At 48.4% G+C, this 15,131-nt stretch overlaps 1 protein-coding gene across 14 annotated transcripts in view; it reads right to left on the reverse strand.

Annotated features, from left to right (window-relative positions):
- Nucleotides 1-15,131, reverse strand: part of mbnl1 (muscleblind-like splicing regulator 1) — a 396,632-nt gene that overhangs the window by 5,950 nt on the left and 375,551 nt on the right. For 9 of the 14 annotated variants that reach the window (XM_072473809.1, XM_072473821.1, XM_072473819.1 and 6 more), the window contains 4 exons: nucleotides 13,846-13,881; nucleotides 9,742-9,836; nucleotides 3,761-3,814; nucleotides 962-1,037 (listed from right to left, as the gene is read on the reverse strand). In XM_072473809.1, the coding sequence (XP_072329910.1) occupies nucleotides 981-1,037; nucleotides 3,761-3,814; nucleotides 9,742-9,836; nucleotides 13,846-13,881 (242 nt within the window). In that variant the 3' untranslated portion in view covers nucleotides 962-980. The remainder of the gene's footprint in view (nucleotides 1-961; nucleotides 1,038-3,760; nucleotides 3,815-9,741; nucleotides 9,837-13,845; nucleotides 13,882-15,131) is intronic. The other 5 variants (XM_072473813.1, XM_072473817.1, XM_072473816.1 and 2 more) reach the window with 3 other exon arrangements.

A 15,131-nucleotide genomic window follows, 5' to 3' on the forward strand; every position in this document is an offset into this window, starting at 1 on the left:
ACCCCTTAATCTTCAATGCTTGAGGAAATGCGAATAGTGGGCACTATTCTCTCCCCCCCACGCCGGGTGGGAGAATCGGAGGGGCGCCGCGCGAATTGCGCCACGCCGCCCCGACCCCCACACGCAATTCTCCCACCCCCCAAAAACCAGCGGCGCGTGATTTGCACTGGGCCGCTCGGAGAACCGGCGAGCGGCGATTCTCTGGCCCGGATGGGCCGAGCGGCCGCTACAACACGACAGGTTCCCGACGGCGCCGTCCACCCGTGGTCGCTGTCAGCGGGAACTCTGCGGGAACGCTGAGGGGGCGGCCTGTGGGAGAGAGAGTGGGGCTCCTTCACCGGGGTGGCCTCCGATGGGGTCTGGCCCAATCGCGGCGCCCAATCCGCGATCGGGGCCCACCTATCGGCGGGCTGGCCTCTCCCCCCCACCCAGGCCTACCTCCTTCCACGCGCGGCCCCAGAACACCGGCGCCATGTTGGTGAGGGGCCGGCGTGCGTAAGACATTCCCCGCGCATGCGCAGGATGGCGCGGCCCAACTGCACATGCGCAGGATTGGGCGCCGCGTAAGGACGTTGGAGTGGCGTGAACCGTTCCAGCGCTGTGCTGGCCCCCTGTCAGCACAGGGGGCCAGCCCTCCGAAAGAGCACTCCACCAAGACCCAATTCCCCGTAACTGCACCTAACCGTTGGGACACTAAGGATATTTATCATGGCCAATCCACCTAACCCGCACATCTTTGGACTGTGGGAGGAAACGAGCACCCAGAGGAAATCCACGCAGACACGGGGAGAATGTGCAGACTCGGCACAGACAGTGACACAAGCCGGGAATCGAACCCGGGTCCCTGGTGCTGCGAGGCAGCAGTGCTAACCACTGTGCCACCATGTTTCAATGACATTTCACCACAATAATTAAGTGTGTTAATAATACTTTGAAGAAACAAAAGCAAGGGGATACTCACTGTTCGACCCAGAGATATTCTACATCGGAGTAACGTACTTATGGCTAGTCAGATGATCTACAGATATCATGGGCATCTGTACGAAAGGAAATGATAACTCCAGTTAATATGCATGGTTCATTCAGCATGTTCAGTAAACCTGTTTAAAGTTGAGGCCAGACACAGATTACATAGTGCCTGGATCGTGCTTCAAGGCAGTTAAAGTCCTTGAGTTACTGTGTAATGACAAATAAGTGCAAGGCTAACACTGACTCAGTTGTTAAACTTTGAGTTTAGATTGGAAATAGGTCAAAACTACATCACCAGATTTATGACGGCACAACTTTAAATAGATGTTAACAGCTCATATTTCTTTCCTTTTCATTATTCACAAAGTTATGAATTGCAACGTAGAGTCAAGAGTGGTCTACAGTCAGCACTTTGTAAAAGAAACAATAATAAACTTGTTCTTTGACTGGCTATTATAAAACATGTATTTCCCTTGAATAGAACTGATAGTTTTATGTATGTCCCATTTGGAGTTTGCGGAGTCATTTTATAGATGTATTGTTAAAGTAATTTGACTAATGCTGATTGCTTCTTCTAAGCCATAAAGACCAAGCAGGTTCTAGATTAATTTGTTTGGTCTGCACCGAGATAGCTAGTGTGCACAGCAGCAGGGAACTCGTAATTGATTCCAACACCTTGGACTAAGGAAGGGAGAAGGATGCCGTGATTACTATTTCGTCACTCCTGCCAGAGATATATGTGCAAAGTGGATGTGGGGTCAGGACAGGAAAATGACTTGACGTGCCACCCTCGGTCGAGTAGGCAGTGGACATTCATGGGCTAGGGTTCACTCCTGAACAGTGAACACTCCGGTAAGGTGCCAGAAACAAATTGGCTGTAGAGGAAGCAAACGCCAGGTGCCTTTGGTAGAGGAGGCGAAGATTTGGGGGTGAATAATCAGATGGTTAATCAGATGGTGAATTAGATGGAATCAGATGGAAGGGCTGTTTAGCTCAGTGGGCTAGACAGCTGGTTTGTCATACAGAACAAGGCCAAGAGCACGGGTTCAATTCCTGTACTGGCTTACCCGAACAGGCGCCTGAATGTGGCGACTAGGGGCTTTTTCATTGTAACTTCATACTTGTGACAATAAAAGATTATTATTATTAATTAGTGAGAGGGAGCATCAACCTATTCCAACCCTGAAATGGTAAGCTGGATGGAGAGAGGGAAGGAGAGAGGGAGGGAGGGAGTAATTAGTCAAATTACTTTAACAATACATCTATAAACTTTTCTCAGATTCTTCCCTTCATGTATGGGATGTGGGCACCATTGGCTAAGCCAGCGTTTATTGCCCATCCCCAATTGTCCATCAGAAGGTGATGGTGAGGGTGGCAACACTCCCTGGTCCATTCAATGCCACTCCACAATGGCGTACACATCTTGGAGATCTGGACAACCATGGACTAAAAACAAAAAACCTCAACACAGTGCACTGACCCAAAAGTGCCGCCGCTAAGTCTTTTGGAATGCACGTCGCTTGGGAATTGCCGACTTTAAAACACATGAGGTGGGAAAGCAATTTGTTCCTCAAATATGTTAACTAAAGGATGTTATTTTAGACACATTGAGCAAAACTAAAAGATGGAAAAGAGGCAAACACTTATGTAATGATGAATTCAAGGACATACAGAAGCTGTCATTTTAATTAAAACGCTCAGCCCATTGTCTGTGAAGCAAAACATTTATGTTTACTCCCATTAAACTCAGTTCCTGCCCACCTCACCCCACCTTCACCACTTGCCCTACAGATCTAGCTGTTCTGCAGATGGTTCTGACATTCAACTCACTTCTCAATAATAATGTATATAGCGTGGGGTGGAAGGTGGGAAATAGGATAGCCAATTTTCTCTGCCAATGCAGAGTGGGTACAGTGAATGAAAGAGAATAGACAATAAGACCATTAGATGTAGGAGGAGAAGTAGACCATTCGGTCCATCGAGTCTACTCCACCGTTCAATGAGATCAACTCCACTTTCCCACCTTATTCCCATAGCCTTTTATTCCCTTAAAAATCTGTCGATCTCAGCTTTGAACATGCTCAACGACCCAACCTTTACACCCCTCCGTGGCAAAGGATTCTGCAGATTCATTACTCTCCGAGAGAAGAAACTCCCCCTCATCTCGCTCTTAAATGGGTGACTTCTTACTCTGAGGTTATACCCTCTGGACCTAAACTTTGCCACAAGGTGAAACATCCTCTCAGCATCTACCCCGACAAGACCCCCTGAGAATCCTCTATGTCTCAATAAGGCGGCCTCTCGTTCTTCAAAACTCCAATGGGTAAAGGGCCCAACCTCCTCAACCTCCCCTCATAATCAAAATCCGTCCATACCCAGGGTCGACCCAACGAACCTTCTCTGGACTGCCTCCAATGCCAACATACCTTTCCCCTTGTGGGGAAGAGGATAACCGGGGACCATCAATACAAGATAGGTCACCAGGGAATTCAGAAGAAACTTTTTTTTCACAGGGAGCGGTTGAAGAAAATAGTACAGATGCATCTAAGGGGAAGCTAGGTAAGCAGATGATGGGGAGCAGAATAGAAGGTTATGGATTTAGATGAGGAAAGTTGGGAGAGAGCTCGGTGAGGGGCAGGGGGGGAGCATAAACACCAGCATGGACTGTTTGGGTTGAATGGCCCATTTCTCTGCCAAATATCCTATGCAATCCTATGTAAAGGCAGAACAGGAAATGTCACCCTGTGGCACAGGTGGCAACATCACCTGAGAGAGGCACAGGATAACCTACCGCGGAGTAAGGAGGCCGCGGGAAATGGTCAACATCCTTCAGATAACATTGTAACTGCAATAAATGAGAATCATGTTAAGTCATCAAGTTGAAATGTCGTATAAGAATAATTAATAGACTTTTGTGTCATCGTTTTTGAACATAGATGGAAAAAAAAAACCAAGAGAGACGCAGGGAGCATGCACCAGGTCCGGCTGGTGGTGGCGGGCAGAGGGGTTAGGAGGATCTCAATTCTCCTTCTGTCTGAATTCCGTGTTTTTCTGCACACTTAAAATCAAACGGGCACAAAAAGGGCTGGGGCTTGCGGTTGCTTTGTAGATGTCCGCCCGAGGGAGGTCCCGGTATAACTCTGGAATATTTATCAGCATTGAATTCCTTTTCCTGTATTCTTTATCTTCGTGTTCCCTCTCAGCCTTTGTTCGCTGCTGGGTGCACCATTATGTCACCATGTGACAGTGACATGTGACTCGGCATGAGTATCAGCAGGCTGTTGACCGTGGTGGGCCTCAAGGCACAATCTTCTCTACACTCAGTGGGGTAGACTCCCCTGCCCAGCAGTGGCTTAGGGGAGGCAGTGGGCCGTGGCACTGCCACTGAACTAACAATCCAGGGACCCAGGGTAACCCTCTGGGGACCCGGGTGCGAATGTCACTATGGCAGATGGTAAAATTTGAATGGAATAGAAAATCTGGAATTAAAAGTTTAACGATGACCATGAAACCATTGTCATAAAAATGCATCTGGTTCACTAATGTCCTTTCAGGAATGAAGTCTGCTGTCCTTATCCAGTCTGGCCTTCCATGTGACTCCAGACCCACAGCAATGCGGGTGACTCTTAAATACTCTCTGAAACGGTCGAGGAAGCCGCTCAGTTTAATGGGCAACAATTGCTGGCCTTGCCAGCGATGCCCACACCCCATGAAATATTTGTTTTTTTACGTTGTAGTTTGGGGGTTTTAAGAGGTTGGGGATGGGTAGGTTTTGACCTGTGTTCCCGATGCTTTCCCTTCCTCCACCCCACAAATGACCAGTTTCACCTACTTAATGGCAATGTCATCAATGCTGGCATGCCATTTTTAACACCTGCTGTTGAGAGGTTGTGCGAGACCTATTCAAGAGCCAACAGATGGAGGTGAGTTACAATTTAGGGCCACAGGGGCAGCCAATCAAATATGACCCCTCTTCAAACTACTTCCAAAGGTTAAAACTGCTTACGATAAGTCAAATGTTATACACGTCGTGCACAATGAACTTCTCTTTCCCTAATCCGTTTTTAAACTAATCTTCCCCCCTTATGGCCAAAAAGTCTACATGCCATCTGTACGGGACATCTGGAGATTAATTGCTATATTTCAAACAACATAACATGTTTAAAAAGCGAACTTTCTTGTGAAACCACTGTAGGTCATGAAAATGGGTGCTGATTCCCCACCATTATCAGCATCCCAAACCCATTCCCTGCTCGTGTTGCAAGGTGCAAGGGGTTGTTGGACCTGAGCTGTCTCCCCGGTCTTGCTTCTGTCACAGATTGCCTGCCCAACACTAATAAAGGGAGCCAGCCCCAGCATCCTCAGGCTCCCAGCCTAATTGCAGTTCCCACCACTATGCCCTGGACATCACAGCTGAGAGGCTTCAGACAGGAAAAGCTTATTTCAACACACCCTCGGAGATTAATGTGCTGGGTCTAATGTTGGACTCCCCGAAAAGAAGTTTTATCCCTTAACTTGGACCTGTTGGGTAAAAAATCCTGGAAATCAAAATCCCCCTGAATTTTATTTCCTTTAAGCAGTTTATAATGGGGAAGGTTAATAAAATAAGACAGTAATAATACAAGGATGGGAAGAATGGAAAAATCATATCTACAAATACATTGCCAGACCATTAAGAGCCAAAGCACAAAAAATGATAACGATGTTGTGCTGGTCTCTGCAGATTTGCAGCCCAGAATTTACAATTCTTGGCTAAACTTACCTCACCCAGCAGCAATTAAGCTCGAGATATCCCACACAGGTGGCGTTCATGGCCTTAAATCATAGAATCCCTAAATTGCAGAAGGAGGCCATTCGGTCCATCAACCCTGTGGCAGGTTCGGTTAAACGGTGTTGCACCTTAAAGGGCCACGGGCCAGAATTCTAATTACTGTGATTGGATGAGAGGCCGACCTGAACTGGCACGAAATCGTACGGGAAAATGTTGGGTGGGCGGTCCAATGTCATAGGGGACGCCGCGCCACTTCAGGGTTGGCGGGTGTGCGCAGGAGCCAGAGGCATACACACCGACCATTAAAGTACAAATTAAGCTACTGAAAGCCCCAATCGGCCGGAATTTCTAGCGGCCCGTGCGCTTTTAAGCTTGGCTCGCGGGCCCATCGGCCAGGCGGCCTTCACGTTTTTGCATCGTTCTCAACCCAGCGCAGATTGAAATGTCTGAAAGATGTTGGAAAGTTGGAGAGTTAGGAGTATTGCTGTCAGTTGTTTGTTATTGCATCAGAGATGGTTTGTGGCATTTTCTGTGCGCGAATATCCTTTGAACAACACAGCAGTTGTCCGCCTTCAGGGAGCCTGTTTTATCATTTCAAACCACTCATCCGCACCCTCATGTGTCTTGGCGCCAGCCCTCTTCTCTCTGCCCCTCCCACCCCCACCAAGCGCTGTGTGCGTTTCATGCTGCCCGCCAGTTAATTGGCCAGGCTGCGTGACCACGATGTTGGGAGGGAATGGAGGGTGGGAGCAGATTTCACATCTGCTTCCTACCCCGCTGATGGTGCTCGCTTGACAAGGCAAAAACTCAGACCACAGAGTAATTTGTGGCACAGAAGGAGACAACTTGGCCCATCAAGTCCATGCCAACTGACTGTGGAGAAACTCAGTCAGTTTCATGATCCTGCTCTATCCCTGTTGCCCTGCAAGTTTATATCCTTCAAGGGTTTATCCGATTTCCTTTTTAAATCATCGACTGTTTCCGCTTCCACCACCCCGATGGGGGGTGAGTCCCAGGGTGATTGTCACTTGTTGCATAAAAAACCTCTTCCTCACCTCCCGCCCAAAATCATACATCAGTGTCCACAGCTAACGGGAACTGTTTTTTCTCACTCCACCACCCCATCCCTAGAACACTACCTAATCTTTGGACACTAAGGGGCAATTTAGCATGGCCAATCCACCCAAACTGCTCATCTTTGGACTGTGGGAGGAAACCAGAGCACTCGAAGGAAACGTACGCAGACTCGGGGAGAACATGCAATCAAACCCGCGTCCCTGGCGCTGTGAGGCAGCAGTGATAAACACTGTGCCATTGTGCTGCCCTTCACTGCATCTCCCTCCGCCTTCCTTTGTCATCCAAGGAATCTGGTTTTAGTTTCTTGCGTCTATTATAGAATCCCTACCGTGCAGAAGGAGGCCGTTCAGCCCATCGAGTCTGCACTGACAATCTGAAAAAGCATGACCCAGGTATGCTGCCCCACCCCACCATATCCCCGTAACCTAACTGGCACATCCCTGGACACTAAGGTCAATTTATCATGGCCAATCCACCTAACCTGCACATCTTTGGACTGTGGGAGGAAACCAGAGCGCCCGGAGGAAACCCAGGCAGACACGGGGAGAATGTGCAAACTCCACACAGACAGCCGGGAATGGAACCCAGGTCCCTGGCACTGTGAGGTAGCATTGCTGACCACTGTGCCACCCTGCCATCCATTTTACCCTGACAAGATCACTTCCAGGAGGCCGTCTGGTTCAGTGGGTAGCCAGAGGCTCTGGATTTGGGTCCCACCCCAGGACTTGATGGGGAAGGGAAGGTGCGTTCAAAACACAGCCAAATAGGCTGAGTGTGTCAATCTGCAAAATCCTTCCAACGCGCCAATGGAGGGCGGAAAGAGCAGGAGAGACTCCTGGTCAGCCAGGCTTGAAGGGGAGTGGCGTCCCTCAAGCTGTAAGTCCCTAACGACAGACTAGCGACCTGTTCAGGTAAACAGACAAAACTCTGTTTTCGTGCAGCACGAGGTGCAGGAATAGAATTGGAATTGGAAGATCCCTTCTCACCCCATCGAAGTCAGACCCCTTCCAATTTAAACATTGCGCTTTAGATTGTTCCTTGCTTTTCTGCATCACTCGCCTAAACTTTATGATACGATGATCACTCTTACACGTGTCCCCAGCTATTTGGCCCACCTTGTTCTCCAGCACCAGATTCAACAAGCCCCTGAACTGAGAACATCCTTGTCAAGGAATTTCTCCTGAACACATTTCAGCAATTCCTCCTCCTCCTTTCCCTTTGTTCCAACATTATCTCCGTCGTTATCTGGGTAATTAAAGTCCCTCAGTATCACACCTCTGCAGTTTTTGCCCATCTAACCAAGTGGATTCTGTCATTGCCTTCTCAAGGATATTATCACTTTACAACACGACAATGTCGTCCCTATTCCGTCGTGCCATCCTAAATCCTTTTCACATTCCTGATCTTTTCTGATCACTTTACGTCCTTAGACGTCCCGTAACAGCCTCCCCGAACAGGCGCCGGAATGTGGCAACTGGGGGCTTTTTACAGTAACTTCATTGAAGCCTACTTGTGACAATAAGCGATTTTCATTTTTTTTTCCATTTCATATTAAAAGCCCAGTCCTCACAATTTTTAAGTAAGGGTGGGATTTTCCTCCCCCTTCAATGGCGTGTTCTGCAGCGCCGAAGAATGACTGATGGCAGGATCCTCTTATCCCACAAAACCTATGGCGGGGTGCGCCGTCGGCGGGACCGTAAGATCCCGTCAGCGTGAACGGCCAGAAAATTCCGTCCCATGATTCTGTGATTGCCAATTCATCGTATTCCCACATGGCTATTTGTGCTGGAGCTCACCAACCTTATTCGCTACACTTTGTGTAGCGAATCTACATGCATTGTAAACCTGTCTTTACATTCTTCATATTCCTTCCTAGCCTGCTCCTATATGTAATACGGTGCAAGTATCTTCTCCAATGCTGTCTCACACCATCACTTATTCAGCAAAGTGGGCATTATGTGCCAATGATTTGACAGTGTGGACATAATCGAACGGCCTCATCGCGCATGATTTGGTGACGCAACAAGGCCTTTTGCAGGATTTGCAACGCTCGGAACGACTCATGAGACCCAACGAGATCTCACACGATCTGGATCTGACTCTCACTGGGATTTATATATTTAAGTAGGCCATTGGGCTCATTTAAACAATTAATTCCTGCGTCCCCGGAACGAACGCCCGTGCCTGGGAGACCTCACAAAGGCGCCATTTAGCACTGGTCCAGACCAGATGTAACGGCACCGGGGCGGGGGGGGGGGGGTCTCCCAGGCCATCAGAGACCCCTGGGTGGTTGGACTCTGGGCAAGCAGATACCCTGGCACTCCTGCTGCCACCTGAGTATCTCAGGTGAGACGAGAGATTGGGACGGTATTTAGAAATGGCGCCCCGATCTCTTTCCGCACTGAAGAGCTCAGCTCATCAGTGTAAGAAGTGAGGTAAGTGCGGACAAAAAAAAAAGTGTCCCAATTGAGAGCCTGGAGCGCTGAGGAACACCCTGCTCTACATGCCCAAAATGTGACTCTTTTTCGGACATTTAATCGCGCGCAACGAGAATCATTTTAACCCTTGGCGGTTTTTGGGTGATATGCATAACCTGCAGGTGATCCAATATCATCCATCTCAACTATTATTCAAACGTTGATGTTACCCCAATTGAGGCTAACCCTCTGGGGGCATCTGCTGTACAACAGCAACATCAATTTACTGAAGATGCACCAGAATGCTGAGGAAATAGTCCCATTCAGCCCTTGCTTTCCATCCCAAATATGGGCTGAACGGTTTTATCTTGATCTTCCACTGACAGCTCGACAGCAACAGGGCCCCCAAAAAAGCAACAACAGACCTTTTCTCAAGCGCTAACTTTGAAGGCGTTACTTGGAGCAACCTAGAGAAACAAGAACAACTGAACGTGTAAATGAGCAAACCTGGTTGGCGGTGGCGGTGGCCGCAAAGGGAACACTTGTGGCGGATGTCGTTGCCGCAGATACGGCTGCAGGATTAGCACCGTGCATCATGGGTACTTTGGAGGAAAATCACAGAGAGCGAAGGAGAGGAAGAAGAAACCAAATAGAGGGGGCACGAGAGGTGGAGAAGGTCGCGGGGTGGGGGGGGGGAGGGAGGGGGGGGTTGGGTGTAGATTTTGATGGAAGAAACCATGGCAGCACACATCGAAGAGTCAGCGTAGCAACGAGCCGCGCAAAGTTATCACCAGCGAGTGACATGTGTGCAGTGTCGGGGAGGGCGAAGAGGGTAGGGGAAAATAAAGAGGTGAGGCAAGGCGAGGAAAGAAGGAGCGTTGGGGCAAGTTGGGAAAAAGGGGATAGGCAGTGGTAGGGAGGGGGAAACAAAAGAAGTGGAAGCATGCAGCAAACAAAATGAACATAAAAAAGAAAAGAGAGAAAAGGGAAAAATGCTTATTAAGAACAACAACAATTAAGTAAATCAATGCAACAAGCTCATGAAAAATAATATTACACATCTCTTTAGAAGAAATGTCTATTAGGGTTATATTATTTAATATCAAAGCAGTTCAGAGTCATGCTTTAAATTACATATTCTATCAAACTCTTAATTAAGCCACAACACTCATTAAAAGAAATCCATAGTTATCCATTATTGCAAAGCGACATTTATAAATGTTTCACTGCTTCATAATCATTAATAGGATCATTTTAAAAAGCTAAATTATGCAACAAGAGCTTTAATAATTCCAAACGGACCTTAACAGTGAGAAGCACAGTCCCTTCAAAGTCCACTCACTCGTGAATTGAACAGAATTGGCTGGCCATTGAATGACTCCAGCCCAATGGTCAATTTCAGCAATTGATTTCCGAATCGTCAATTGAAAGGATGTCATTGAAAATGTGGGGCCCCCAGGAAGAATGGATGGAGGATTTCAGAGCTGGTACCAGTTGGGAATTAGGAGGGTGGGAGATTTATTTATAGATGGGACTTTTGCGAGCTTGGGAGCATTGGAGGAAAAGTATAAGTTGCCCCAGGGAAATTTCTTGAGATATATGCAGGTGAGGGCATTTACTAGACAACAGGCGAGGGAATTTCCGTTGCTCCCGACACAGGGGATACAGGACAGGGTGCTTTCAGGGGTGTGGGTCGGAGAGGGCAAGGTGTCAGAGATTTACCGAGAGATGAGGGAAGAGGGGGAGGAGTCGGTGGGCGAACTAAAAGGAAAGTGGGAAGAAGAACTAGGAGGGTATGTGGGCTGATGCCCTAAGCAGGGTAAATTCCTCTTCCTCGTGCGCCAGGCTTAGCCTGATTCAATTTAAGGTGCTACATAGAGCACACATAACGGGAGCAAGATTGAGCAGGTTCTTTGGAGTGGAGGACAAATGTGGGAGGTGTGGCGGGAGCCCGGCAAACCACGCACATATGTTTTGGGCGTGCCCAGCACTGGAAGGGTATTGGAAGGGAGTGAAGGGAGTGATTTCGCGGGTGGTGAAGGCCCTGGTCAAACCAGGCTGGGGGTTCGCTCTATTTGGAGTTGCGGAAGAGCCGGGAGTGCAGGAGGCGAAAGAGGCCGACGTTGTGGCCTTTGCATCCCTAGTAGCCCGGCGCAGGATCCTACTCATGTGGAAGGAGGCGAAACCCCCCGGACTGGAGGCCTGGGTAAATGATATGGCGGGGTTCATTAAACTGGAGCAGATAAAGTTTGCCCTGAGAGGACCGGCTCAAGGGTTCACCAGGCGGTGGCAGCCATTTCTCAACTACCTAGGGGAACGTTAGAGGGAAGACAGATGACCAGCAGCAGCAACCCAGGGCGGCAGGGGGGGGGGGGGGGGGGGGAGGGGAGGGGGGGGTTAGTTTAGTTTAGGTCAAAGATAAAGGGGTTTTGTCACTTGTGTATTGTTAAAAATTTCTGTATTGTTATTGTTGCGTTTGCTTTGTAAGAGGGGAAAAATTGTTGTTTGGGAAAAAAATTTCAATAAAACATATTTAAAAAAGAAAAAAGAAAATGTGGGGCTGATCTTGGAACCGAGGCACGTCTCGAAAACGTATCGAATGTTAACCGGGGCTGTCCAAAAACAGGCTGCAATGGACAATGAGTCAGTCCAAACCTGTCAAAGAGGAGACGAGGAGGACCTGGTCTGGAATACGCTGCAGGAGAGGCTGGTGGAAGCAGATTCAACTTTCAAAAGGGAAATGGATAAATACTTCAAAAGGAGGCACGGGTTAAGAGCAGGGAAGTGGACTAATTGGGTAGCTCTTTCAAAGAGCTGGCACAGCTCTGAAGGGCAAAATGGACTCCTTCTATCCTGGAAGATTGTGTGAATTACACTACTGCATTTCTGAAAGAGAGTTGTGGATGAGCAAAGCTATTTTTGTTACCTTTCAATCTGGGATGCTTGAGACAAGTATAGTCCTCCCTACTGCTACCTTGAGAGCTTGAGAGGGAGGTCTTGTGGCGCAGTGGGTAGAGTCTGAAGCTCTAGGTTCTAATCCCACTCCAGGATTTAAAGACTCGCTCATAGTGTGGCCAAACGGATTGAGGATCAACCTGTAAATCCTTCCTATGGCAGGCGGCCAGAGTGGGACCATCTCCAGGTCCGCCACAGTTAAGTGAGTGGAATGGCTCTCCTCTGGCGTTAGGCTGGTGACCCGTTCCAGGAGAAACTAGCTATGGAACCAGACAAAAGTGTATGTGCTTTGTCTGCCTCATGTGTCATTAGATATGGGAAAGCCTCTAAATCTAGACTGTTACCTTGGCAGACATCATCCTTTTCCATGGATCAAACCAAATCCGATGGTTCAATCCCACAGTGGGGAATAACTCAGAACAATAAAAGCATCCGGGAAGCTTGTTCAAATCATTCATTGAATTGAAGAACACAGGAACAGGAGAGCACTCGGCCACTCCAACCTGTTTTGCCATCCAGTTAGATCATGGCTCCTCCATATCCTAACTCCGTCTACCCACCTTGGTTCTGTAACATGCAACCACCTTGCCTAACAGAAGAGAAAGCACTTCAGGGGTATTGGAGATGGAAAGGGGGTGTCTAATTAATCACATGATTGATACATTTGAGAAAGGACGTTTCATAGAATCATTCGGCCCATCAGGTCTGCACTGGCTCTTTGAAAGAGCACCCTACTTAAGCCCAGGCCTCCACCCTATCCCCAAAACCCAGTAACCATACCTAACCTTTTGGACACTGAGGGGCAATTTATCATGGCCAATCCACCCAACCTGCACATCCTTGGACTGTGGGAGGAAACCGGAGCACCCGAAGGAAACCCACGAGGACACGGGGAGAACGTGCAGACTCCACACAATTAGTCACACAAGGCTGGAATTGAACCTGGGTCCCTGGAGCTGTGAGGCAACAGTGCTAACCACTGTGCCGCCCATTTGGATCATTTTGATTCATCCAACGGACACCTTACTTTTCCACTCCTGGTGCTGAACTACTCAAGAGGCTATTGGTGGCAATATTCCACCTGAGGGTTCATGGTTTGTAATGACCAGCAGCCGGAATCAGAGAAAACATGAGGAGACAGGGGCGGGATTTTCTGGCTGTTCTCGCCAATGGGATCTTCCGACCCCATCCCCCCTACGGGGTTCCCTGGTGGCGGAAGATGCAAACAATGGGAAACCCTGTTGACGACAGCAGTGGGAACGGAAGAAGCCGCCACTGGCCAATGGGGGGGGGGGGTGCGTGGTCACTTTCGCAAGGCATGCCGTGGAGGGAAAGTCCCACTGCTTTGATCTGGAATGCAAGTTTTGAATGGGCAGATTCAATAGCAACGTTTTCACGAGGGAGTTGGATAAATGCTTTCAAGGGAAAATAATTCAGGGGGCTACGGGGAACGAATGGGGGAGTTGGAGCGGGGTTTACAGGATAGCTCCCTCAAGGAACTGCCGCAAGGATGATAAGCTAAATGCTGGCCTCCTTCTGTGTCACTTCACAATACCATGGGCACAGCGATGAGCCGGCATCAGCGGTGGAGTTTGAAGGGCCTGTGGATAAAAATTCTACAGGTACGGATAATCGAAAAACAAAGCTGGCACCTACCAACACTTGTAGCGGGTGTCATGCACAATATTGAGCCTGCCCATCATGCATTGCAACAGGAAGGTGGATTTGAAAGGGGAAAAGAATTAAAACAACCCATCACATGTGTAATTAGAAATCATTGTAACAAAGAGGAAAAAACTTGTTATTGAGGGAACAGAGGCTTGTGCTGTGACAGCACAATAAAATCACACAATAGTCTAATCTACAGGAAAACAGTGTGCTTTGTGAGGAACACGTATGTAAACGTGTGTGCTGGTCGCTAACTCGGCCTTTTTCAAGATTGGTTTTGGTTCCCTTTTCACTGCCATTCGCAAAACCTGTTCCACAAATGAGGTTTCCCCCTCAGCCCCATTTCCTCTCCCTTTATTGGGTCAGTCGGAGGCGGGGAGGTTGGCATCCCACTCCAGCGGCTCGAACACATAACCCACGCTGACAGTGCCAAGGCAGTACTGAGGAAGCTCTGCCCACTGAATCCTCTTACGAGACGCACAACCAAGGCGACATCTTCCCTCTTGGGCAGACATAAAAATAACCCGTTTCTCTATTTTGGCGAAGAGAAGGGTGAGTTTGCCCTACTCCCGGTGTCCTGGCCAATATTCATCCCTCCATCAACGTCGCGGATTATCTGGTGACTTACGTCACTGATGCAGGCAGGGCCTTGCTGTGTGGATAATTGGTTGCTGCACCTCCGATAACGGGGGAAACAGTTTTTAAAAACGTTTTTCGCGGAATCGAAGGCAGGTTTGATTTTCCCTGAGGTCAGATTTGCGTTTTGCGAACATGATGGAAGACCTTTCTCTGCTACGATAGATTTTCACTCTTTTTCACTTTTGGCATCTCTGACGCGGCACACTTGACGGAGAGGCTGAGCTCCTGGGCCGGTTGCCATCACTATATAATTAGTTGACCACTAGGAGGTGTGCAAGAGCAACAAACTGCAAACCCTACAACCGTGGTCTGAAAGACCTCCATCTCTCCCCAAATCTCCTGCAAGTTTCAATTGACGCCTTTCAGAGGGGAGGATTCCTGATTTCTACTGCCCTCTGTGTGAATCAAAGTGCTTCACAATTCCAGCTCTCGGCATCCTCTAAATGTAACATATCTCCTCGGTGTGGATTCTTTCTGTCCAGCCTACCAAACCGTTTTATCATTTAAAACATATCGAAAGCTCGTCAAACTTTGAAACTAAAGTAGATACAAGCTAGGTTGCTGTGGTCTGCCCTCATAATTTAAACCTTTACGCCCTGGTTTCATCCTGGCAAACCTGCACTGTTTTCTCTCTC

This window comes from Scyliorhinus torazame, chromosome 14 (assembly GCF_047496885.1).
Source record: "Scyliorhinus torazame isolate Kashiwa2021f chromosome 14, sScyTor2.1, whole genome shotgun sequence".
NCBI lineage: Eukaryota > Metazoa > Chordata > Chondrichthyes > Carcharhiniformes > Scyliorhinidae > Scyliorhinus > Scyliorhinus torazame.